Genomic DNA, 25451 nt, shown 5'->3' with positions numbered 1-25451 from the left:
GGGTAGTAAAAAGAGGGAGATATAAACCCCCACTACAAAGAATGACACAAATCAAGAAACATTAGGAAAAACCAGACCATGCCTTAAGCATTATTTCTTCATATGTTGCTAATTAATCCTTTGTTTATGAAATAAAGAGATGCTAACAGCAGCGGTCCCACAGGGAGGAGAATATCTGGAGGCAGAGGGAGTGCGTGGATGTGCTGAGAGTCGCTATCAGACCCATCCATAACCGCAACTCAATAATACGCATTTAGAGAATTAGCTCGGAGTCATTGGGTGAAGTGGTAGAGATGTGCAGGTAATCTGTTTTTCTTCATTAGTGGCATATAACGTAGTCTGAAAGAGAAAAACTTTGATAACTTAAAGGCTACATGAATTTTAATGGTGAGCTGGTTTCACTAATTATTCTGTTCTGCGTATATTGTGCAGTTGGATTATGTGTTTTTATAGCCACACAAATCAAAGAATCCTTTAAAATGGGTGACAAATTGCAGGAATAATGGTAATTTTTGATTTTACTGCTCTGTGTTTTAGAAAACAGACAATATGCTTTTCAAACATGTTTAATACCAATTAACTGTAAAAAAAAAAAGAAGTGTCTTTAGGCGTCGTACGTCATCTTGTTTTTGCAGGGTTGCCTAAGGACAAATTACTCATTTAATTCATGTTTAGACTGAAAGACCCCAGGCTGGGATTGGAACCCAGGACTTTCTTGCTGTAAGAAAACAGTGCTACCAACTGCTCCACTATGGAGCTCTAATAAATGCATTGCTGTATAGTTCTAACATTCCTCTGTGTCTTTGTGAAGATGATTTACAAAGAAAGAAATCCTGTATCAGAACTTGAAAAGATGAGCTGTTATCTGCCTCGTCCTAGTAGACCTAAGAAATAAAAATGCAGAATGACAGCTACAACAAGTACTTACTCTGGGCAGGTTGATAAATCAGTAACTGCAGAGCAGCAACATACAGCATTGGATACAATATATACTCTAATAAGTAAAGAAAAAGCTAAGTTACAGATAAAGCAAGTTTGCCAATTAAAGCAAATAAGGCAGATATTTGTGCAAAGCTAATCAGTCCATCATGGAATGCCTCTGATGTAGTCTGTGATGGCCTTATATACCATACATAGTAACATTTAAATCCACCAGTGAGGTTTTCCACAGATGGCTATGTCGGCCATATTTCACTGATTCTCGCTTCACCGCTTGTTGCTGGGTCCTTGAGCATCTGTCCTGAGACGATTATTGGCAATTTCAGATAAAAGCCTCACTTGTGTTGGAACTAATTGCTGCTGATGGAAATGATTAACTGTCACATTTGTCTTCGTTGTGGTATCGGGGCTATTGTGGTGTGTGAGGGCTAATTGTAGCTAGTAGCAGGAGTTGTTATGCGGCATTTTGTAGTGGGTTATACCTAATTGTAGCTGATAGTAATCGTTCCAGTCTGTGAATACAGCCCGCAGCACAGAGAGGTCGAGCTTCGACGTACAGATGCTCAGACTCTGTGTGAACTTTCTGGCCTTTTATAGCAAGAAAGACCAGACTGCCATTTCAAGCAAGTGTTGGATAATAGCAATATTTTTGTCGTTTCCTGCTGTATTGATTTTACTTTCTCCTAAAAATCACTCATAAGTGTAATTATTGTCATCATTAGTGCTTTTATGAACTTTCTAAAACATCTCAGCGCGCACATAGGGCAGATGGAAACACACTTAGGTCAGTCAGAGCCTTTTAGGTTGGGATTTCAGCTTCATTGCTTCACCACAACGATCTGTAGTTTTCCACTGTGTATGTGTGTGTGTAAGTGAATGATGAATTCTGACTGGGTGTGGTGAACATCAGATGAGATTTTCCTTCGCTCCCTGCACTCTCTGGCTGTGTCACCCACACACACACACACACACAAGAAGCGAGTGCCAGGGCTGGTCTAGGCGTGGGCCCTCGCAGACATAAATTGCTTTTATTTAAATAGTTGTGCAGAGGGGGCAAAGACTGGAGGCTGAAATTGTAAAATGCTACAAAGGCCGCAAAGAGAAAGTGGAATTCAGCAGTCCATTCCCCCCCCCCCCCCCCCCCCCCCCCCTATTTTTCCTCTTGATCCCCCTTGGTTGAATTCAGCAGTCCCCCCCCCCCCCCTCCCCCCCCTTATTTTTCCTCTTGATCCCCCTTGGTTGCATTACAAGGGTTTTAAAATTATGTCCTGATTGTATGTGTGTTTGCATTCTTTTGTTTTCAAACATCCCAAAAGGAGCTTTCGACCACATTCCCCGAACATCTTTCGTCTAGAAGTGTTTATCCTTTATGTGTAAAAACGAAAAAGTTAGCAGGTTGCTGTCTTTAAATAACAACAAGCATTGCAGACTCGGATTGATCAGAGTCGTTCTCATTGTACACACTATCGCTCCTCCAGATGGATCATCAGATATGCATTATTCACTCTCTCTTTCCTCTCCTCTGTCATACGGCATTGATCTAAAAGTGATCAGTTTTGGCGTCTATCGGGCGTCTCGGCATGTTTGCGATCAAACAAATGCATACAAACATGGGTCAACGGGTTTGCTGTGTTTATGAGCCAATATGAAGAGGATAACCACAAATAAACACACTTGCACACAAAAAACCCCCCAAAACACGCAATATCTCTCTGTCACGACTGTTGTGAACAGTGCAACCGCAATTGTTCTCTTTTCAAACAAAAGAAAGATTATGGTTTAACATAAAACACATGTCTGGTTATTTGGTGGCTTTTGTAAAGTGATTATAAGGGGGGAAAAAGGGACGGATGGTGGAGGAGAGGGAAAAAAAAAACAGGGTGGGTAAGAACAGAAAGAAAAATATTATTGATGAAATTACTTCAATTATCGTAACAATTATTCTTGAGTGTGGAAGAAAGGAACACAGAGGATCAAAATGTCGTGGAAACAAAAGGAAACGGACCTAAAAAGTGCTTCAGAGCAGCATTTCAATCTGATAATATGACTTGCAAATGTTTTCACACCCCTTGTTCATTTTTGGTTGTGTATGACCAGTGTACGTGTGGCCACTAAATGGTTGACTTTAAGGCTTTTTAGGCTCAAAATAGTTGTGTGGGTGGAGACTGCCAGTGAACAGCTGTTTCAAAGTCTTTCCACTGTTTCTCAGTTGGTTTTAGGTCTGGACCTTTCCAACACCCAAATATATCTTCATTTAACTTATTCCGTTGAAGCTCTGGCTGTGTATCTAGGGTTGTTGTTCTGCTGGAAGGTAAATCTCCTTCACAGCAACCGATTTGTTGCAGGTTGTAGTAGATTTTCTTTTAGGATTATCCTATATTTCACTTCATTCATGTCCCATGAACACTGGCCAGCTTCTCTGCAACTGTTAAAAAAAAAAAAATCAACACAAGTAGTGACTGTGTATTCAGGTTGACGTGCAATGTTGGTTTCCACCATTTTTGTTTCTTTTGTCCTTCAACGTGTTTACTGCATCTCATAGATGGCTTGAGGAAAACTGTGAACATGAGTTATCGTGGCTTTTTTTTAGCAATAACTTCCCCTTTCTTACTTTTTCATGTAAACCCAAATTTTATAATTAAAGAAAAGTTGTTCGTTAGAGAGATCTTTCCACCCGAGCTTGGACTCTCTTCAGCTCCTCCAGAGTTTGCATGAACTCGTTGGCTGATTCCATTGGTAATGTGCTCCCTGCCCAGCCTAGCAGATGGGATTTAGATTTATAACCCTGCTTTAAATTTCTCAACAACTTTATCCCTGACCTTTCTGCTGTAATCCTTGCTCTTCATGATGCTGTTGGTTCCCTCGTGCTCTTCAAAAAAAAAAAAAAAGAAAGCCTTAAAGGCTTACACAAAGCAGCTTCATTTTCAATGGAATTTAAATTACACACAGGTGGCTTCTACTTACTAGCTAAATTACTTCTTTAATAGATTTTATTTAGAAACATCAAAGTAGAGGGGTTAAATACAAATGCAGTTTTTTAGAGAGCGCAGGAAACCAAAACGGAGACAAAAGGACAGGATGGCGTTGCAGCTTTAAAGTGAATGAAAGACAGGCAGAAAGAGAAGAAGCAGAGAACTTTCGAGTGCTGAAGAGGATGAATTGCCATCCGCAGGCTCAATCATCCATCTCTCTGATACCGGATGTTTGATGTGGTCACGCAGTGGCTATAGGCCCGCCAATGGTGTCTCCCTCCCATGTCTCGCTTCATCTCACCCTCCTTGCTCTCACTGTCTCAGGCTCTCTGATATGGTTTTTGTTCTCATGCGGTCAGATGCTGAAGATTTTCATGGATGGTTTCCATTATGATAAAAAAAGAATTTGCTTTACATATTGAGTTAGAAAAAAAAGACACACCAGAAACAAATTGCTCCAATGCTGAAAATTTACCTGCACACTGAGTCAGTTTTTGAAGAGTTTTGGGTTAACTGAGTCCAAGCAATGTAAGATGCATAATTAAAATATTTTGGTCCAACTCATATGCTTTCTCTTTCTTTCTTTTTTTGTGTCTTTAGAGATGGTGAGGAAGAAGAATCCCCCTATCCGGAGTGTGGGAGGTGAGGAGGAAGAGGAAGAAGAGGGGAGGAAGCCAACAGGAGAGGAAGAAGATGAAGGAGACGAGGAGGAGAGAGTGGCAGCGGAAGCAGATCGGATAAACCGACCCTCCGAACCAGAGTCCTCTGAACGGATCAGAGGAAACGAGGGGCAAGACGAGGAGGATGAAGCAGAGAGTGAGTGCATCTCCTCCGTCGGTGAGCCCTACATTAATGAGGAGCGAGGGGGGAGGACTGCAGGCGGAGGGGCGAGGGCAAAACGAGTATTAGCGGCACAGTGTGAGAGACCGGAGAGCCAGTTGGAATCCGAGGACGGGGAGAGGGGAGCAGAAGGAGGGGAGAATGACCACCTCACTCCTCCTCTCCCTTCAGCACCTCGGGTCCTTTCCAGACAGGAAGGGAGGGAGGAGTCAACCAATGACACCCCGGCACTCTCGTCCAGCCCTTCTCCCAAACTCCAGGACTTCAAGTGCAATGTGTGTGGTTACGGCTACTATGGCAACGACCCTGCTGACCTGGTGAAGCACTTTAGGAAGTATCACCTGGGTCTGCACAACCGCACACGACAGGATGCTGCTCTTGACACCCAGATCCTGGCCCTCCACAACATGGTCCCCCAGCATACAAACTTAGGTAATTCCTGCTTCAATGAAAGTTATATTTTTGCTTTTATATAATCCTAGTATAAGGCTTTCTTCATTTTAACTCAGTACACTTTTGAAAGACAAACATTTCCGACTCATATGCAGTTTAACATCATTTCAGATCAATGCAATTGATTAATTTATTCTTTAAACATGTTCTGATTGAAACACCTTGAATTGTCTTTATGTATCTTTATTTTTCAAACTCTTTTTGCTGTTCTGATGTCAGATTTACAAACAGGACAGGGAGCGAGAAGTCAAACCAAAGAGCTGGGGAAGACAAGAGCTGATGGACAGAATCAGCAGCAGAGGACAGTTATGATGAACGGAGCGTACGACATACAGGTGTGTGTCCCTCAAAAGTTACAGATTAAAACATTTAACAAAGCCATGGTTATTTTGTAAGGGGAATTGTTACAGTATAACTTAATTTGTTTTTTCTAAATGTCTTGTACAGTAGGGGAGTCAAAGACCAGATATTTTCCGTCTAGATTGTAACTTTTTTGCAGAATCTGTATTTCTATAAGATTGAGGTCTATTGCGATTGTAAATGTAGTGGAATCCTAATATATCTGCTTTATTGTATGATATAGAGATGGACTGGAAAATACGCCTATTTTCAGTGGGACCAGCCTTAACCAGTTGCAAGAAAACTCAAAGATCTGATCTATTTCTGATCAGCAAAAGCAAAGTATTTAAGTGCTTCAGTAATTATTCAATCTGGCTGATGTTGCAGATAGAAGTGGTCACTTAGATGGTTACAGATGAAGTCATTGGAAGCACATAAACAAATTGTGCTTCCATTGACAATCAGAAGGTTTTTAGGATAATTGTCACCACTTGGTTGCTACTTATAGAGTAGATGCTGCAGCAGATAACAGGAAGGTCCAGTGTATTGAAGCCAAGTTGCTCTTGTTTATTCTCTGTGCTTCTAACTTTAGTCATTAAACAGGTGAGATCTGGAAATATTATCAGCTTTTTGCCAATCTCAAAAATAAGGGTAATCTTCTTGTAAGAATATGTGCTATTACCTTTAGTCCTGACATAAGTAATTCATGACCAGCCTTGTTAGGAAGGCTAAAAAATATTATGTTGAATGATCTAGAGGAGAAGTCAAAACCACCTAAAAGGGGAATGAAGGTCAGAAATTGACCACAAAGTTCTGAAATGCAGCATTGAGTTACAATTACAAAATTAAAGACATGTCTCAAAATTTATTTTTCCTTAAATCAAGGAGATGGACTAAAATAAAATATATACAAGTCGGATTAATTGGTGAGATGTTAAAATTACTGACCTGCTGTCCATGTGTTACACTGATAGAAACAAGAACACCTGGCACACAGACAACAAATACAATGTTATTCAAAAACATTTGAACTTCCTTCACAGATAGGGTGAAGTCTTGAAATGCTTTTGTGTTCTTTCATATTAATCTTTACTCTAATTTGACCATGGTATCTGCTCAAACTTGCTTTGAAAAGAAAATGTACATTAATGTAGATTTGAGGAAGAAGAAAATCCACGTACAAGGCGAAAGTTAGCTTCCCTGGGAATTCTAGTTGAGTGTAATTTTAGTGTGCAGCCTGGATCTAAATCCTCTGGAGGTTAGAAAAGTTGATTTTGTTGTGTTCAGCTTCGCCTTAAATCAAGAGGGTCCTAATCAGGGAAATTAACAGCTGCAGACTTGGTCCAAAAAAGAAAAACAAAAGGAATGCAACGCCCTCCACTCAACATTGATTTGCTGTGGCTGCTAATGATAAACATTAAAGTGTCAGGAAGGAGGAAAGAAAAAACTTTGCATCAAGTATGTAGGGCCTCCTATAGAGGCTCAATCTGTGTTACTTAGCTATTTATTTTCTGTTACACCATATTATCTTAATTTGCACACAGATATTTTATCATATGTCTCATAAAGATTTTTGCTTTGTTCTGTCAGTCTATCAGATATGTAGAATCTTTGGTAATGATTTATTTATTTGCCATTTTTGCGTATTGGGACAACCTGAATTATAAATCAAGGATTAGAACTTTGAGTCTGCGTGAACAGAAACCAAACCAAACTAAAACGTTTAAGTCAGATGATTTTATAAATGTAGTTAAAAGGAAAACTCAATGAGCTTCATTTAATTTATTCCAACTGCCAGTAATTTTGCTCAGTTGTATAATGGACTCAAAAAGGCACAGCAGACCTACGAGTCCGAAATAGAAAATCCAGCGGGTTATATCATCATTATGAAGAAAAAGTGAAAGTATTAGGGGAAAAAAGGGGAATGAAAGGGATCTCTATTCTCTCTGCCTCTCACTTAATTTTTCTCCTTTCAGCCCACGTTTGGAAAATTCCATCTTGTCATTTACTAAGACCAGGATCTCTGTCAACCAATAAAAAATAATTATACAAAAAAAAAACAATAATCGAGGAAAGGAATAGTGCAAAGAAGAAATGAATAAGAAATGGAGATGAAAGAGGAAAGGAGAGAAGGTAGTGAAAGAGACAGACGGTGAAGCTGTACTTCTAATCGGCTGTTAGGGAGTCTAATGAAACAGCTGTCAGACATATTTAACCCTCTTTTTTTCCTCCATTCTCCAATATTTTATACGTCTTCGTCTCTCCTTCATATCTCTGTTTTCACTTCTTTTCCTTGCTCCCTTTCTGAGTATTAAATCGTTTTTTCTAAGTGCTCAATTTGCTTTTAATCCATCTTTCCCCTCCTTCTTTCCCACCACCCCAGTTTCTACATTCGTATTCTTTTCCTCAACACGTCCTATTTGCCCTTTGCCTTGTTTGATTCTACCCTTTTGGTGTTTTCTTTAGGCACAAAGACAATAAGTCACAAAAACAATATTTTACACAGATGGCACTAGAAAATATTATAGTCATCCAAACTTTAATATGAATATTAGCACAAATGCAGGGACTCTTATATTTTAAGCTCGTTCCAGTCACAGGCAAATTCCTGTTCCTCTGAAATATCAATAATTGTATATGAAATAATTTACAAACGTTTGCAAAAAATGTATAAGATGCAGCTAAGACTCAGTTACATAATGTTTTTATCGGCTCCCTATTATTTTTTTTATGCTTTTCAAGATTGAAAAGTGCAATATTTCTCAGAACAGTCATGCTAATTTGAATTAAAGCAGTATGCAAGGTAATGTCACTAACCCATCTGATTTACTATCAGATCATTAGTTTAGTCTAAATGTATGTGGAGCAAGTCACAGGTTAATAATTATAATGACTATTAGATCTTGAAGTTGTTAATTGCATTTGTCCCCTGGCTTTAAATGATAGGTTTCAAAAGTAAGTTGTGCTTGAATATGTCTCCTGTATGCGACTCAGCATGAAGGTCAACCTTAGCATCTGTGCAGTTTAGCAGTAAACCAGACAGTTGGCAGTTTATTGTATTTTATTGGGATATTTTATGTGATTCTAAGTATATATGCATATATATATTTTTTTAAATGTACATTTGTAGTAAAGTCCAACTCTAACAGCTTAATCTCTACTCTAACGTTTTTTACCTTCTCTTTTATCACCAGGTGACGTTGGGTGGCACCTTAATCGGGATTGGCCGCAAGACGTCTGACTGCCAAGGGAACACTAAGTACTTCCGCTGCAAATTTTGCAACTTCACGTACATGGGCAGCAATTCCTCGGAACTTGAACAACACTTTTTGTCCTCGCATCCTAACAAAGTAAAATCTCCCCCAACCACACCCCTGCTGGCCACCAATAGCCTGGTGACGCACGACAGCCAGCTAAAAGGGAGGAGTGTGATGTTGGATGCCGGCGAGCGGGTGGCGGTGCGAGCCGAAGACGACTCCGTGGTTGGGTACTTCATCCCGGTCAGAGCGGGTTCTGACTCGTCGGGCTGGACGGGGGAGGCTGGTCGAGGGGCCATACAGGCGTGTTATTGGTGTAAACTTTGCAGCTGGAGTTGCGAGTGGTCAGAAGGTTCAGCTAAGCTTTTAGAGCACTATGAACAAAGGCATAAGGCTCCTGCTGGTGGCGCTATAAGCCCTAACAGCTCTGGGATTGACAGAGAGAGGGAGAGAGGAGGAAGAAAAGATAGAGGAGAGCAAGATCACATGGCATCCAAAAGCTGCAAAGGTCATTTCACCACCAGCCAAGGTAATGAAAGAAGTGTGAAGTAAGTGTGGTGGAACTTGGGTGCAAATATTATACAACTATTGCAACATTGCTTCTTTATATTTAATATCATTTAATTAGAGCTGTGATGTTACTTTGCACAATTTATCCACCTTGAAAAATTATTCGGACTTCTTGAACTTTTTATTATTTTTTCACGCTACACTGTTAAACTACTATCTTATCTTATTGGGATTGTCTGTGATAAACCAACACAAAGTAGTACACATTTTTAATAAAGTGAAACATCTGTTAGAGAGCATTAGCGAACAAACAACATAATAAAGACAGTTCATAGATAAAGTTGGGGGAAAAAAAAAAGCTTTACAGCAGAGTTCGGTTATAAAACAATATCCCAAGCTGTGAACAACTCACAGAGCTCTGTTTAATCCATCCTCTAAAAATGAAAAGAGTATGACACAACTGCGAACCTATGACATTGCCATCTAGCTAAATTGATAGGCCGGTCAAGGAAAGCATTAATCAGAGAAGCAGCCAACAGGCCGATGATAACTCAGAGAGACAGAATGAGAGGCACAAGGAGCTTCGCTTGTGATTTTCCACAAGTAATGTCGGGGACACAGAAAGCTGTTTGGAAGAGAACAAAGCTGAACTTTTAATTGAACCCTTGGCATACGTACAAAATGCTGTCTGCGGCAGAAAATCAAAATTTGACATCTTTGGAAATATTTTCTCTGTAGTGAAATGTGGTGATCATTCTTTCAGGATGCCTTTTTTCCTGCAGTGACAAAGAAGCTGGTCAGATTATGGGAAGAGGGATGGAGCTGAATACAGGAGAGATCTATATAAAAAGCCTGTTAGAGGCTCCGAAACGAGACTGCAGCCGAGGTTCACCTTCCATTAGGACATCAAGCATAAAGTTAGAGCTACAATCAGATGGTTTACATAAAAGCACATACATGTTTTAGAATGGCCCAGTTAAAATCCAGACCTAAATCTAATTAAGAATTTGTAGCAAACTTGAAAATCGATTTCTACAGACACTTTCCATCCAATCTGATCAAGTCGAAACTTTAATGCAAAAAGACAAGATAAAAATGTTCATCTTTACATTTACAAAGCTGTTGGAAATATACTTGCTGCTGGATTTGCAATGTTAGGTGATTCTATAAAGTGTTGACTCAGAGGAGACGGATAAAAGAGCAAATGTACACCACACTTTGGCATACGTACAAAATGCTGTCTGCATTGATACGTGGATTGCAAAAACTTTTTAAAAACCATGTATCAGTTTCCCTTCACATGACAATAATGCACTACTTTGTGTTTGTCTGCCATGCAAAATAGTCATGGTCTGTGATTCTGTAGAGGAAAATGTAGGAAAAGTTCATTTAGTATGAATATTTTTGGAGAACACTGTGCATTTGAGCCCCTTGCAAAAGGTTTTACAGAAAGTCTCTGTGTTCTGCTCCCAGGAGACCCAAAAAGTGGCGATTCAGAAGCTGTCGTGACCAGCTATAACTGTCAGTTGTGCGATTTCCGTTACTCGATGGCCCACAGTGCGGACGTGATCATCGTTGCTCCGTTGCTGCTGCACTACCAGCACAACCACTCCATCCACCGCTGTTGCATTCAGCACTGCATGTATTGTCCTCAGGGGCTCTGCCAGCCCCAGAAACACCTGGGAGAGGTGAGCTGCATGAAAAGCTGAAACATTTGATGTTTGCTCTGTAATTACTGGAGAAAAAAAATATGCATTTTTCTGCAAGCGCATGAAAATGAAATGGAATACATGAACAAGTGTAAAGTTAATTGTTCCGATTTCCTGCTTAGTTAAAATTCCCTAGCTTCTCTGAGTCTGCCCACGCACACTGCCTACCCTCCTTTGTGCCAGCTGCCAAACAGTGCTGTTGCAGCTGCTAAAAATACAAAAAAGGATTGTTAATATTTTAGGCTTTTATTAATAATGCACACTAATTTTACTGCTGCTGACTTTCCACTTTTTTTTTTTTTGATGTGCTTCAAACTCATCAACCCAATTCTGACAAATAACCGTAGCATGCAAACATGGAAACAACTGTTTGACAAAATATTTCTCTTGATAGGTATCCCACCCTTTTGCTTGCCGGAAGCCAACCTGTTCTAAATGCTGTTCAAAGTTTCCTCAGCCTACCAAGCAGCAGGACGCCATTGGTTCAAAACCCACTGCTGCCACCTCACCCAGCGTGACCCCTCCTAACCCAAGAGGCGACCCCAGTGTGATTTCTGGTTCCACCTTTCACCCCTCTAACCCTGCACATCCTGTTGTTGCACAAGGTATTTAAAGGCATAGGTGCAGCAAACCATTTCCATTTGCCGATCATTTTCTTCATGTGAACATTTTAAACTTTCATCTTTCAGGTTTTTGTGTCTTAATACTGTTCTTTTCTCTAGGTGTCACTCACTTGTGCGACCAGTGTGCATTTGCCACTACGGACATCGATGTGTTGCTGCAACACTATGAGAGCTGTCACAGCATAATCAAACTAAAGGGAGCACCTCCACAAGTCAAGGCTGAAGAGGAGACTGAAGGAGAAAAGGAGGGAGGCAGAGGAGGAGCAGGAGAGACTGAGCACACTTGTACGAAGTGTAGCTTTGTCACACAAGTAGAAGAAGAGCTTTTTAGACACTACAGGTGAGCAGGACATCTCACAAATAACAAATTAATTGTTTTTGGACAAAACATGGTGAATAAGAAAACACTCCACATCTTTCACTACAATGCCAATCATATTGGCTCATCTAAAGAGAAAATATTCCATACCGGTTTCTATATACCTAAATATTACAAGCAGCTGCTTACAACGTTTCATTCAAAAGTCAAGTACGCTTCAAGCATTTTCTGTGCTTGGATAGCCCTATCATTGTTTTGGTCTCCAAGTAATCACCCAGGAAATGTGATTACCTGGGTGATCACATTTCAGCAACAACCCCTTCGTGGAACTATTTTTAAGACCATTTTGATACCATTCATACCCATTTCCAACCAGGTGCAAGAGTTGAGTGGTTCTTGAGGAAAAGTTTAATTTTCCAGGTCATGTGCATGTCTTTAAAGATGCCTACCAATGCACTGTTTGAATTTTCTTCATGATGAATAGAGCGTTAAACAGGAAAAGAGTGAAAAGTTCATGCTTCCTGTGATGTTTTTCTGTCTATTTTTTTATTATAATTTACTTTTGGATGAGACAGGCTGGAATATCCTTTTTAACAAACCAGTCAACTACCCAACTAATCAATTCCTTCAACCAACTAATTAACTAAACAGGCAGCCAACCATCTGATCAACGTAACAAATTGTCCAACCAGCAGTCTAGCAATGAATTAACCAGCGCTATAACCAATCAACTCACCATCCAGTGAGTATTGTAGATATCCAACCAAGCAACTAGTCAGTCAGTTAACCACTAATTTCCAATCTTATAAACTATCTGACGATTCAATTAATTAACTAGCAGACCACTCAAATAAAAAGACAATTTATTACTCAACTAACCAGCTTACCGTTCCAACCACAAGCTAACAAGCCAACCAGCTCTCCCACATTCGCAGCTCACCAACCAATTACCCACAAGTACAGAGCACCTTTGCCTTTTTGCAAATTTACCTGATTGCACATTTTTTTGTGAAATGTACTCTATCTCCAAATTAGTGTACAGAGGTTAGTTTCTGCAGCAATGCTATGATGATTTCTTTTGTGTGTATCAGTGCATGTTGAGGTATAGTTGGTGTTGAAACTATTACAAAGACAGTTCTAAACATTTGCAGATTTTACCTAATTGTGGGTGACTGTGGTCCCTAACCCTCATGAATACTGGTGGTCCACTGTATAACAAACCAGCTAACCATACAACAAACCAACAGAGCAATCAAACAAAAAACCCGTTAATCAATTAAAGCAACAAACCAATCAACCATGTTGTTTGCATGCTCCGTTCTAAACACAGTGGTCCTTCAGTCACCCCTACAAATTTTTTCTTTGACAGAACAAGCTGTTTGACATTCGAGGACAGTTTACCTCTGAAATTCACTCTAGATGTGGGAAAAGCTGTGAGAAACCTGAAAGTAATGAACTTCACTTGCTCAGTTTTATCTTTTCCTAATGCAAATTAGGTTTGTTCCTGATGGCAGTCTTCATTCTTTGAATCTCACCAGTCATTTCACGTGTTTGTGCTCTGCAATTCTTGGTGAAAATTGTAGAAGAAATCAAGGATGACTTTACAATACATCTCTGAAGTAAAATTAGGACTTCACACACAGATAACGTTAAGTGAGATTACCTGACTTGGGACAAAAATATTCAAGAATACAAAATAAACAATATATTTTTTTTTTATTTTGAGTATTAATTAATCTACAATTCTGTACTTCTATTTAGCATGCGACAAAGATTTTAGTGGGGTCCCAGAAAAACAATAAAACAGATGTTTTCAAAAGTTTTACAAAAGAAACAATGATGTGGGGTGAAGGATGGTAGGGAAATAAAAAGAAAGGAGAGAAAGGTGAGAAATCGGTGATGAGATGTTTTTTACGGTCCAGTCGCATTTCAAACAAAATGCTCGTATACTCTGGCACTCGGTGCTGTGATCAAATAAAAGTGAGCTAAAGCCACAGTTTCATACCCCCAGTAAAATCAATCAGAGCTAAAAGGATTCTAAAGTTTTAGAGAACAAATTCGGGATTTAATTCAGTGGTGTTTGAAACAAAGGGCTGTGGTGTAATGAGAAAAAAGGTTACCTGCCGAAAGAGTGATCACTCAGACATATAAGTTGAAAAGTGCATTGTATCATCAGTGCTATAGCTTCTAAGCTAATTATTAGATTTTATGTACAAAAACACAGAAACACCTCTCAAGTGATGTTCCCTTCTCTTGGTAGTGTAGCCAGAAAAGACATCTTAATTTTCTTTTCAAAATTGCATTTATTAATTTAGCTCATTTTATCGTCTTCATTAACTGGCTACAAGTAATCTATGTATTCCAAACCCGAGCACAGACTTTTTAAGTGTCGGCCTTGAAAAAAGAAAAGAAAATCTTAATTTATGTCACTATTTCAATTGAACAGGAAATCACCACTCACTGAATATTTTGCTCCACTGCCCTAAGCGTGTGATACAAGACATTGTGATACAAGTTGTAATTTTTAGTGCTTGTAGCCTTACAGTACCACAAGCACAACATATTACCTAATATTAGGAATAACTTAATCTTGAAATAAAGTACAGTATAAGTCTTTAGTTGATATATGATGATTCATATTTTCACATATTTTGTTTTAGTTTAGTTTCGACCAGACTGGCTGATGTACTTAAATGGTTCTGGTACAGTTGTTTGGTATCTCCAGTTGCATCTCCAGGGTCCGGATGACAGCAGTCGCACTAGTGATCTGCACTAACAGAATAATCACACCAGAGTTACTTTTAATCAAACTAAACCTGTCGAGTGTGAAGACCCTTTCTAAACCCACTGGGTTTCAGATGGCCTCTCCAAACTAGACATTCTTTAATCTGCTGGAGAATCGGCTTAAAGCTTATGAGAAGGAAAATAAAATCTATTTAGTCCTCATATTTGTGCTTCTTCTTTGTTTTTTGTATAATTTCATTTATTTATTTCTTGCTGTGTGAGTGTCTTCTCTACATAGAGGTTGTTTTTCTGCTCTCATTGACATTTTTGGCATACTTACTGTACATCCTGCTGTTGTAAAATACTCACACTGCGGGGCATCAATAAGAAGCTGCTGTTGAGAAAAAGCCAAGTGAATGCAATAGCCAGTGTTTAGCAGATTACTGCTGCTGGGTGACATCTGAGCAAGTGAAGCTTTGGTTCAACATGACTCGACTGCCAAAACAATAGCCCTTGACAAGATAACATAAGATATTTTCAGAGTACTTTAAAAGTCTTCCAAAAAGTACTCATACCCTTGAAATTTTTCATGTTGGATTAACAAACTCCTGTGTAATTTTCAGAAATTTCAGGAGATAGAAGTGCTGAATAGTGAAGTGGAAGGAAAATGATGGCATTTTCTTGGAATGGGTTGGGTTTTATTTGCTGGGTTTTAAATAAAACCCAGCACAACTAATTGTCTGTAAAAGTCACCTAGTAAACAGAGTCTCCAAATGCTCTCGGTGAATGCCTTGGTGGTGTCAGTGAGCGCACAGTTTCATGAACACCAATGAACACAACAGACTAATCAGGGATTCATTTAGAGAGATGTCCCAACCGTCTAGTGTTGCTAGTATTAAAAGAAAAGCATGATCTAAATACAGGGTCAGTGCCTCAAGAAAACTCATTCAGAGTACTGAAAGAGTCATACTTCAACTGATGTTTGGCTCCCGGTAGATCAATGAAGCATCTTTGTGTTTGAATAGACCAGTCAAAGTGTGAATGCTCATGTCATAGAGAATCTTTGACCAGACTGGAAAATTGATGTTTAGGTTCTCTGCATCCAGTCTGACTGAGTTTAAGCTGGAACAGGACATTTTTTTTGTCTCTATGTGTGCAGAACAGGTTAACAGATGCCTCCAAGTTTGTGCACCTGTAATGTCGGGAAAACCTTACAGGTTCTAAATACAAATCCAGCCACACTTTTCAGATTTGATTTGTAAAAATGCAAAAACCATGTAGAATTTTTCAACTTCATAAATATTCTGCTTTTATGTTGGTCTATCTCAAAAATGGTAAAATAAAATGAAGTGTGATGTTGTATAAATGTTTATATTGTCAAAAAAAAACAACATTCAAAGCATTCAGAATTAATATAAAGAAATGTCCTTTAAAAAACAAAAAGTTGAATAATCTAAGTAATGCATAAACATTCACAATATTCCCTTTCTATAAAAAACCTCATATATACATACAGTACATAAAGGTTATTGGTAGTACTGCTCATGTCAAGTAAATGTAAATTAGCTGCCCATGGTCTGAGTTTGTGTGGGTGTAGGTATGTGTTAAAGGTGATTCATTGTTTTTTTTTTCTCGCTGGCCCACACATGAAGCACCCAACATGTTTTCTCTGTGCCAGGAAGAAAATGTACCCTGATGTCTTGCTCTGGAAATATAGCGAACCATTCAGGGGTTGGCCCAGCAGGAAATGAAGGTGGCTTGTTGACGGTTGATTCAGTGCTTGATGTTCAGATTCATTTATGCTCCTCACCATTTTCGAGTAATTCATGGTGATTTAGTGGAACTCTGAGTCACTTTTTGGCCACAAGTTCCCTGAAAGTCAAGATCTGAGTGCTCTGAGGAAATCAAGCAGGGCCAAGTGCACTTTTGATTTATTCATTTCCGGGGGACGGATTTTCTTCGTTCTGTGAGCAATTCTGGTCTGGAGTCCCGTGAATCAGGGACTTTTACTTATTTAAATGGGCAGATATAAAGATGAGCCGACTCTGAACTGAAAACAAAACAAAGTCTGCAGAGCTGCCTTCAGTCACATTATTGTATTACTGTGATGACTCATTACTAGTTTCGATGACTTTCAATGTCATGATCTGGCTTTCTGATTAAAACTGAAAATGAAGATTTGTACTTTTCTTTCTTACCAGGCGTGTCCACGCGTGTTGCCGTTGCCGACACTGTGACTTCACTGCTCCTGATTCATCGGCCCTCCTCGACCATTTTAATTCTGCCCACTGTCAAGACGCCTCTCCCTCATTAGGCTCCCAGCCCACCTTAATGACACCGTCGCTGGCGCTTTCGGCCAATGGCTGCTCAGCTCCCTCGACTTTAGCCATTAAAGAGGAGAGCAAGGGGGACCTACGACTTCTATACTCTCTAGCTCCACCTGAGGGACGATTGGCAGAGGGAGGCAGAGAGGAGCCCAGCGGTGTAGTAAAAAGCGAGGGAGTGGAGGAAAAAGAAAGAGAACGGGAGAAGGGTTGGGTTCTCGGAGAGACAAGAGGGCCGGGAGAAAGAGGAGGTGAGCAGGCCCACGGATTACTCTGGGTACCCAAGGAGCGGATGGGGCCCGAAAGAGTAGCAGAAAGAGGAGCAGGAGGTGGGAGCCCCTCTCTTTTCCCCTCCCCGCTCTCCCTCTCTTTCGTTTCAGCCAATCACGAGGGTTCGCAGCAGAAGAGAGGCATGGCTTCGCCTGGCATGGTTTACCTGGGAGACACCAAGCCATTTTTGGGAGATACCAAGTTGTTTTTGGGAGGAGGGAGACCAGGAGGAGCCACTGCAGGTGGAGGAGGAGGTGGGGAGAAGCCGAGCCAGATATCTTCACAACAGTATCCAGGTGGAGGAGGAGGAGGTGCAGGAGCACAGGAGGGAAAAGGAGGAACCACAAAAGAAGAATCCCAGTCTCTGCTAAGAGTAAGCAGAACATGCACCACGCACGTTATCAGAGTCCCTTGCTAAATCTTTTCTCGTTTTTTCAAACTTGAATGAAAAAGGAAAGTTTTGTGGGGGGTTTATAGTTTAAAGCAACACAAAGTAATGCAGAAATCAGAGGTGGGAGGAAAATTATTCACATTTCGTATGATTTCTACAAAAGAAAAATCTGTAAAGTGTGTTGGCAATTCTTTTTAGTCCCCTGTTCTCTGAAACCCCTAAATACAATTGATTTCATAAGTAATTTAGTAAGTAAATGGAGTCCCCTTGTGTGTAATTTAATCTCTTGATAGATACATGTGTACTGTGTATACTGGCAGGCCTGTCAAGAGAATAGCCAAGATGGCAACAATGGAGGCGCCCACAAAAATCAACAACTCATGTAGAATTGGTTGACAGGACAACTATTAATTATTTGCTTCCCAAATCTGACTCTTGTGTAAGCCTGGCGAGAAGAAAGACATTGTGGGAAGCGAGATATAAAAAATCTCACATACATTTTGGTGTCATGAATACAGCAAACATGTAGATGAAAGTCCTCTGGTCAGAGGAGGTCAAAGTGTAGTTGCAAAAATGTTTTATTTGGTGGCAAACTATCTGCAAATAATCTTGAAATCAACATCACTCTAAAACACGGAAGTGGGGTCATCATGGTGTGAAGATGCTTTTTTTCTGACAGGGAACCTTTTTTAAGGTTTCTGTTGCGCTAGTGGCTTTTATTCATTAGTAGCTGTACATGACGAAAGGTAGAGATAAATAACTGGAAGACATGCAGCAAGTGACCATTCTAACGTGGAACTTTTTTAGAACATAACCGTAAGGAAAAGCCAAAGACATTTCCACATGTACAAAGCTGGTGGAGACATAGGTTTTATAAAGGTTTTATAAAGTACTGACTGAGAAGGGCTAAACATAAACACGTCTTTCAGATTTTTTATGTTTAAAAAAAACATGTATTCTTTTAATACCACTTCAAAATTATACATTTTGTGTGATATTCCTATCACACAAAATCCCATTTCAGTCTATTGCTACATGCTGTCAAAATGTTAAAGGAGTGGGAATACTTGTCTAAGTCATTGTGAATACTGATTTCTTTGTGATGGGAGCTCATAGGTCAGCTTTGTCTCATTCACTCTGAGACTTTTCAGAGTTCAGCCCTGACTCTGGGGTTCTTCCTGCTGGGAATTCTAGTTATCAAAATGCCTCTTTTAATACACTTTCATCCTCAAATCATCTTCCCTTTGATTCCAGTACGTGGAGTAGATCTCATGTGGCGAGCTGCTACAACCTAATCTGTTTGCCTCTAATCATATTTACAGTTTATGCAAAATATGTTTGCCAGCAAAGCCATTCGCACGAGTGCGCTCATATCTGCTGTGCACATGCCTCCATGACATCATTTCCCGTTCCCATCAGCCACATTCATCTTTCTCTTCTGAATCAAATTTTAAACTTCACAACACAGGGAAACTTTCCCGTCGTCCTGGCAACTGAGGGTGGCTAACCGACTGTTCCCATGAATCCCACCTGTCACTCACTTTCCTTTGCCCAATTCTGTGGACCATAATGCTTTTCACTCTGCAGTGATGTCATGGACTGGCAGGCGTAGCTTGTGGTTCACCAGCGCCACAGAGCTTATTTGCTCTGATCACATTAGATCAGAAAAGACTATTCTCTCTATGTGTGTGTGTGTGCAGGGTCGTACGTGCATGTGTGTGCATATGTGGTGTCAGGGCACTGATACTGGCAGTATTAAGTGGGAGACGGGTGGAACCGGTGTGTGTGGATACGCATACGAGCGCGACAGTTGAGTCTATGACTTCTTTGTACACGCTGCGGTGGGGCCTGCTGCAAATGTGTATTTGTGTGTCTGAGGTGTTGGCAGCAACTTGGCAGTCTGGGCAGGGTGGGGCAGCAGGAGGTTTACTCATTACTGTGGGTGGGGCCGTGTGTCCCTGCGAAGAAGTGGGAGAGTGACACTGAAATAAAAGAGAGATGCATGAGAATGAAAGGGAGGAGTGAGATAAAGATATTGAGAGCACGCTAATTAACTAACAATCCATTTGTGGAACTTTCTAGAATAATAAAGCAGCCGCTTCATTTATTGACACTCCTTGATATGATGTGTGAAGTAAAAACAAAATAAATTATTGCAGAAAATGTTAATAAACCCTGCCGTTCATAATGTGCATGAGCCCCTTTGATTGCGTTTTTAATCTTCTCCAGGTTCTCTGCATAAAAGAGACGAGTCTTTAACCATTCTTCTGGGCACAATCTTTGTTGCATCATCCAGAGTCTTGGATGTGGGAACTGTGTTTTGGATCATTATTCTACTAAATAACACAGTGACGACTCATTTTTAATTATATAGCTGAGGTAAGGGGATTTTTTGTTTTAAATTTCCTGTTGTGTCAAAGACTTTGTGATGCAATGCAGTCTGACAAAGTTCTGAGGGCCTTTGGGAGAGAAAATGGCCCACAGCATCACAGATCCTCCACTGCAGTTCACACTGGGCATGAGGAATTTTTTTCCACACACTCATTTTTTGTTTCACGCTGGGTCCAATTGCAACACTTATTTCAAAGCACATAGTTTGAGTTAAAGACCCAATAGCATGCAGAATATTCCTATATTCATTATATGTGATTGTGACATTGGGCATCTCTTGCAAACTTTGCTGGCATATGATAGTATTAATGGACACCTGGTGAGTGCAAGATGCCACTCTTTATTGTATTCCTTCCTCTCATCGGATTAGTTTTTACCTCTATGCTGCTTGCTGTGCAAAGAGGAAAAATAAACTTCAGTCCTCATTCATAATTGTGGCCCTTACTTTAGCTTAATAGCTATGTTTTGCAGCCATTTAACGAATTGTGACAATGAGCACTCATCTGCCCTGTATACATAAGAGGTTCTGTTTTATTTCCCATTTTAAAGCATGGACTTTATCCAAGAGTCTATTCACTTCAAAAAATAACGTTCAAATTGTTCAGCGACTCATTTTTTATGGAAACAGTGAGGAGTGCAAATTAGTGTTTGGTGTTAAAGACGTTTTTTTTTTTTAAAACATGGGATTTTAACTTATGCACGCCATTCGCTCAAATTATAGGTGGATTTTCTTCTAAATGTTTCTTTGAGAGATTTTACTACTGTGACGAAAAATGGAATTGGTGTTTTCCCCATATCTTTACCTGTAGCACCAGTACAGCTTAAAGTCAGTGCAATGCACAAGTGATGGGGTTGATTCAGACTGTGCAACAAAGACACGCAGTTTAATCAACATCCTTATCTTGCATCTGTCCTTGCCGAGCGCTTCACATCTAGAAGATTCAATTTATTTAATTAGAGATAAACGCAGACCTCTGATTTGTTTAACCGGGAAGTAAAAAAAACATTTACATTTTAATAAGAGAAGCAAGAGCTATCGATGCTATGTTTTCTCAGATTTCCTCATGCAGACACAATTCATTTGAGACATTATAATAGGCTGGAGTTGAGTCATTGCTACTCAAAATGAGAGAAGAATAAATGTTTGTAAGTGAAACTTTCATCCTGTGTGTAGCTTAATACACACAGACACAGAGGAGGAAGCCAGTAGAATGTGGCCCAAGAGAGAAGAAATTGATGTGATGTAAGTGAATCTGTCCAAAATATAAAATGACATTTGGAAATGTGATGTGATATCTCCATGCAAGGGGAGAGTTACCACTAGGGTGGTAAAAGATTAAAAAGAGACAAAAATGGAAACAAATACCCCAAGTCGGATTTAATCTTCACCTGCGTGTGTGTGTGTTTGTAGATATGTGTGTGCGTTTCTTCACCTGTGCGGCGCTCCACTTGCCTTTGAGAGCGTTTTTCCTCAATCCCCACTCACGCTTGCCGTTCTCCGCTGCATCGATCCGCCTCTCCCCTTTCCCATTTCATTCTTTTTCTTTCATTTCCCGTCTTTTCTCAAAGGACAACTTGCCCGATACATGGGGATCGATGCGCACCTCACAGACATTAAAGCGCTCAGTTGCACGCGCACACACCACTACTGTGCAGGCATGCGAACACATACGTATGTCCACATGGAGAATGGGAGTCTTTAGTATGCTGGTACGTGCAGCGTTTTGCTTTGCAGAGGGAGGGAAATACTTTCTTTGAAAGGTGTGATGTTTAATTGCTTCACACTGCTGCCTTGCTGAGACAATGGCCTGCTGCTGGTTTTGTTGTCCCAGTGATTTATTACATGGACAATGTTTTGTCTTTGTGAAATTTTACTTTCTCGTTGTTTGACTGACTGTACAAGAGAAGAGTTGTAACCATGTCAGATTTAGAAAATAAGTTCAAATGAAACCTTTTAGTTTATAAATGAAATGAGACGGGTATTTGAGCAACAGTGGACTTTAGGGTTAAGAACCGTGAGGAAATAGAAAGAAAACACATGTGAAGACATGTAGATGTACCAAACCATCTGTGAGTCGACATTAGATTGAGTTTATCTGATAAATTCCAGATTTCCTGAGACAGCAGGTAAGTGAAATGGATGTTGGCAAGGAGAATGAATTTCAGGATATTACTGTATGAACTTAATATAGTAATGTGTTCTTAATGTAGTCAAGCATCATAGACTGAGAGTAAAGAAATTCACATGAAAATGGAAAGGAAAGGAGAGAGAAAAAATGATGTATGAAAGGAAGAACACAAATAAGGACAGAACTAGTGGAGGAAGAACTAAAGGAAAAAAAGAAAGGAAAGGAAAAAGAAGGAAGTGATAAAGGAAAATGCCAAAAGGGGAGAATACAGAAAAAATCACAAGACTCTGATGATTCTTTCTGAAAGAAAGGACAGTGGACATCATAATGAAGTAAAGGATGGCAAAAGGATTTGCAGAAGGAAGGGATTGGAAATGCAAAGAAGCAAGAAAAAACACAAGGAAGAAAGTGAGAAGGAACGGACACTTGGAAGAAATTAAGAAACACATTTAATATTCCTCAAAACCTTGTTTAGTGGGCAGAAATGTGGAGTGACTGTTTCTTTAAGGTCTAATTCAGATGCTTCCTATTTTTCGTCTTTACGGCTCACGTGCATCTGGATAACTGAATGTGTTCTCACGCTGCTGCTTCTTCACCTAATTACATGCAGTTTGTGTGCATTTGAGTGTGTGTGAGCGCATTGAGGTTGCGTATTTCCGGAGATAATTTGGCATCACTTTATATCTGCTACAGGTCATTAGAGCTTATGTTTTAATTTGTCTCTATATGTGTGCATCTTTGTTTTTTGTATATGACAGATGCAGTGCGATGTCAACTGATAACATTTATGCTATTTAACTACATCATAATAAGTTTAATAATAGTGAAAATGTCAGTCCTGTCTTGCTTGTAAACCTAAAATTTAAATACTAAACCCCTCAAAATACCTTTATATCTATGATTTTGTCTGTTTCTTTTAGAAGGAAATGTAAGACAACCACTACTGAGAGTAGAGATGCACTGATCAGAATTTTAATTAGGTGATCAGCTAAAGAAAGATGCATCTACCAGATCTTTTTTCCTTATTTATGAATACTGATCACCATCTTGGGCTATGCAAGTTTTTCTTATATGTACTTGACCATAAATATGTTTTTTGTAACTTACAAGAAAGTTTTGGTTCTGTGCAAACAAGTCTAAAGAAACAGTGGGTGGCTTGAGGCTCTTAAACAGTACTATGTATTTAATTATTCATGCTGAGAGATTACTGAGATTTCTGTTGTTTTATTCAACGAAGTCCACAAAAAGATGAGAATGGATCATAATATTTAAACGTATTCTAGTTGCTGTAGTGATCATGATTCAACAATAACAGAATGTTTCAGTTGACAAAAACTCTCAAGGGAGAATCATGTATTTTATGCATTAATGCCTATGGTTCTCTTTTTTGTAACAATTAAGACAAGGAAATATTTTAATAGCAATAGTGGAATCATTTCACTTACGTTCTGGAGCTTTTAAAACGCCTAACTGTGTCATTTTCAGTTCGGTCCAGACCTGCTATGTTAACGCATATTGTTTGACTTTGTGGGTTTTAAGCGGGTTTTACTTTTTACATTTTTAATTAGTGTTTTTTGATATTGGCCATATTTGTATAAAGAAATATCATGCACAATGCAACTCTGTCAGAACCACGTGTTTATATTCATCACATTGCTCTCCAGCTACTAAGCATCAATACAGCTATATAAGTGAGATCAGCCTGAGTTTAAATACTGATTTCCTGAAGACTATAGATGATGGTTCTCATCTATTACAGAGAAAAAATATGAGCACTTTATTTACTTCATCTTGTTAGACTGTCAGTGTCTGCATGACAATGGGATGCACAGTGATTTTTGACCTGTTCCTCTTAAACACACATATTCAAAGTCTCTGAGACAAAGATGTATGCTGCAGACCTTTCAGTTTGTTTGTGTAGTAGTCACATTTCCCATCACGACACAGACTCAAATAAACACAGCCATGGTGGAGAAAAAAAAAAGTTTAAGTATGTTTTTCCCAGTTTTGGTGTGTTTTGTGTCTAAAACTGAGTTAGCCTGTTTTTAATGTCATAGAAAATAAAAGCAAAACAAGAAGCCTGTTTGCTGTAATTTTTGTGCTGAGTGTGTGTGTTGTCTTTGTAGAAGAGTTTTATGTGTAACTGCTAGATCAGAGACTGTGTGTCATGACAGTGTGGCTTTACGCCGTGTGACAGTCCACAGCAGTCTGATTGTCTGCAAGGAACATCACGCTTGGCTTGGAAAATAAATTACACCATTTTAACCACATCTAGGCTAATTCCGGGTAGTCCACACATGCAAAACAGGCATACGTGGAAGGTGACAGCTTGGCATCTTTGTATCACAAAACTGAAAGGTAGGCTTATTTTCCTTTCCCCTGTTTGCTCATGATGGCAATTCTCCATTGACATATGCTTTGAACTGCCAGATTAGCTGGTCTGGAGACATCTGATCATGTCTGAGTAACGTTTTAGCCACATCATCCCACTTCTAAAAGTGTCAAGTGTGGGATCACCATAAAAAAAGTACGTAAAATTGACTTTGAAATCCTGGGATTTGGCAGTGCGGTTCTTATTTTGGGTTACTTTGTGGAAGCAGGGCGGGGCAGTCCTCCTGCTAAAGACAAACTTCTTAAAATCTGAGTGTGATAGCACTTTCAGCCTAGATTGTTACAACGTAGAACTTTGTAGACGCTTGGGTTTCCGGGAAAGCATTTCAGTCTGCGAATCAAAGATTTAGTTTAGTATTTTCGGACAACATTGAACTCAACTAAAGCAAATTCTTAGCTAAAGAACATTATTTAAGAATGGCTCACTGTGATTTTTTTATTGTATTTTTTGGGGGGCGGGGAAAAGCAACAGCTGCTACAAAATTAAATTGTTACAATGAACTTTAGGTAGTTTGTGCTGAAATGTTCAGGTAGTATTTTCTCTTGAGGGCAAAATCTGGTTGTCTGATGAATATGTGTTAATATGATGAGTCCGTTACACATATTCCTGTCTTTATTCTGTGACTTCTAATATTTTTCTGCATCATTGTGAATGTACATTGCCTTGTAAAATGTTAGGTAGTTCTTGACAACCTCAAACTTCCATGAATTTTCTTTAGATATTTTTATTGGACAAACCAAAGCAAAGCATAACTGTGACCAGGGAAACAAATTATGAATAGTTTCCGGTTTTTTTTTTTATTTTTATTTTATTTTTACTAATTAAATAATTAAAAGGTGTTGTTACCATGCAAACCATTACATTCTCAC

The 25451-nt window shown here is 39.4% G+C and overlaps 1 protein-coding gene across 4 annotated transcripts in view; it reads left to right on the top strand.

The window, feature by feature from the left end:
* Positions 1-25451, top strand: part of trps1 (trichorhinophalangeal syndrome I) — a 132511-nt gene that overhangs the window by 60381 nt on the left and 46679 nt on the right. For 3 of the 4 annotated variants that reach the window (XM_028036132.1, XM_028036134.1, XM_028036133.1), the window contains exons 3-9: positions 4512-5183; positions 5424-5539; positions 8738-9329; positions 10784-10998; positions 11414-11624; positions 11742-11982; positions 16887-17652. In XM_028036132.1, coding sequence (XP_027891933.1) covers positions 4512-5183; positions 5424-5539; positions 8738-9329; positions 10784-10998; positions 11414-11624; positions 11742-11982; positions 16887-17652 — 2813 coding nt within the window. The remainder of the gene's footprint in view (positions 1-4511; positions 5184-5423; positions 5540-8737; positions 9330-10783; positions 10999-11413; positions 11625-11741; positions 11983-16886; positions 17653-25451) is intronic. The other variant, XM_028036135.1, reaches the window with a different exon arrangement.

Source organism: Xiphophorus couchianus, chromosome 13 (assembly GCF_001444195.1).
Source record: "Xiphophorus couchianus chromosome 13, X_couchianus-1.0, whole genome shotgun sequence".
In the NCBI taxonomy this organism is placed as follows: Eukaryota; Metazoa; Chordata; class Actinopteri; order Cyprinodontiformes; family Poeciliidae; genus Xiphophorus; species Xiphophorus couchianus.
This window is presented reverse-complemented; position numbering and strand designations above follow the sequence as displayed.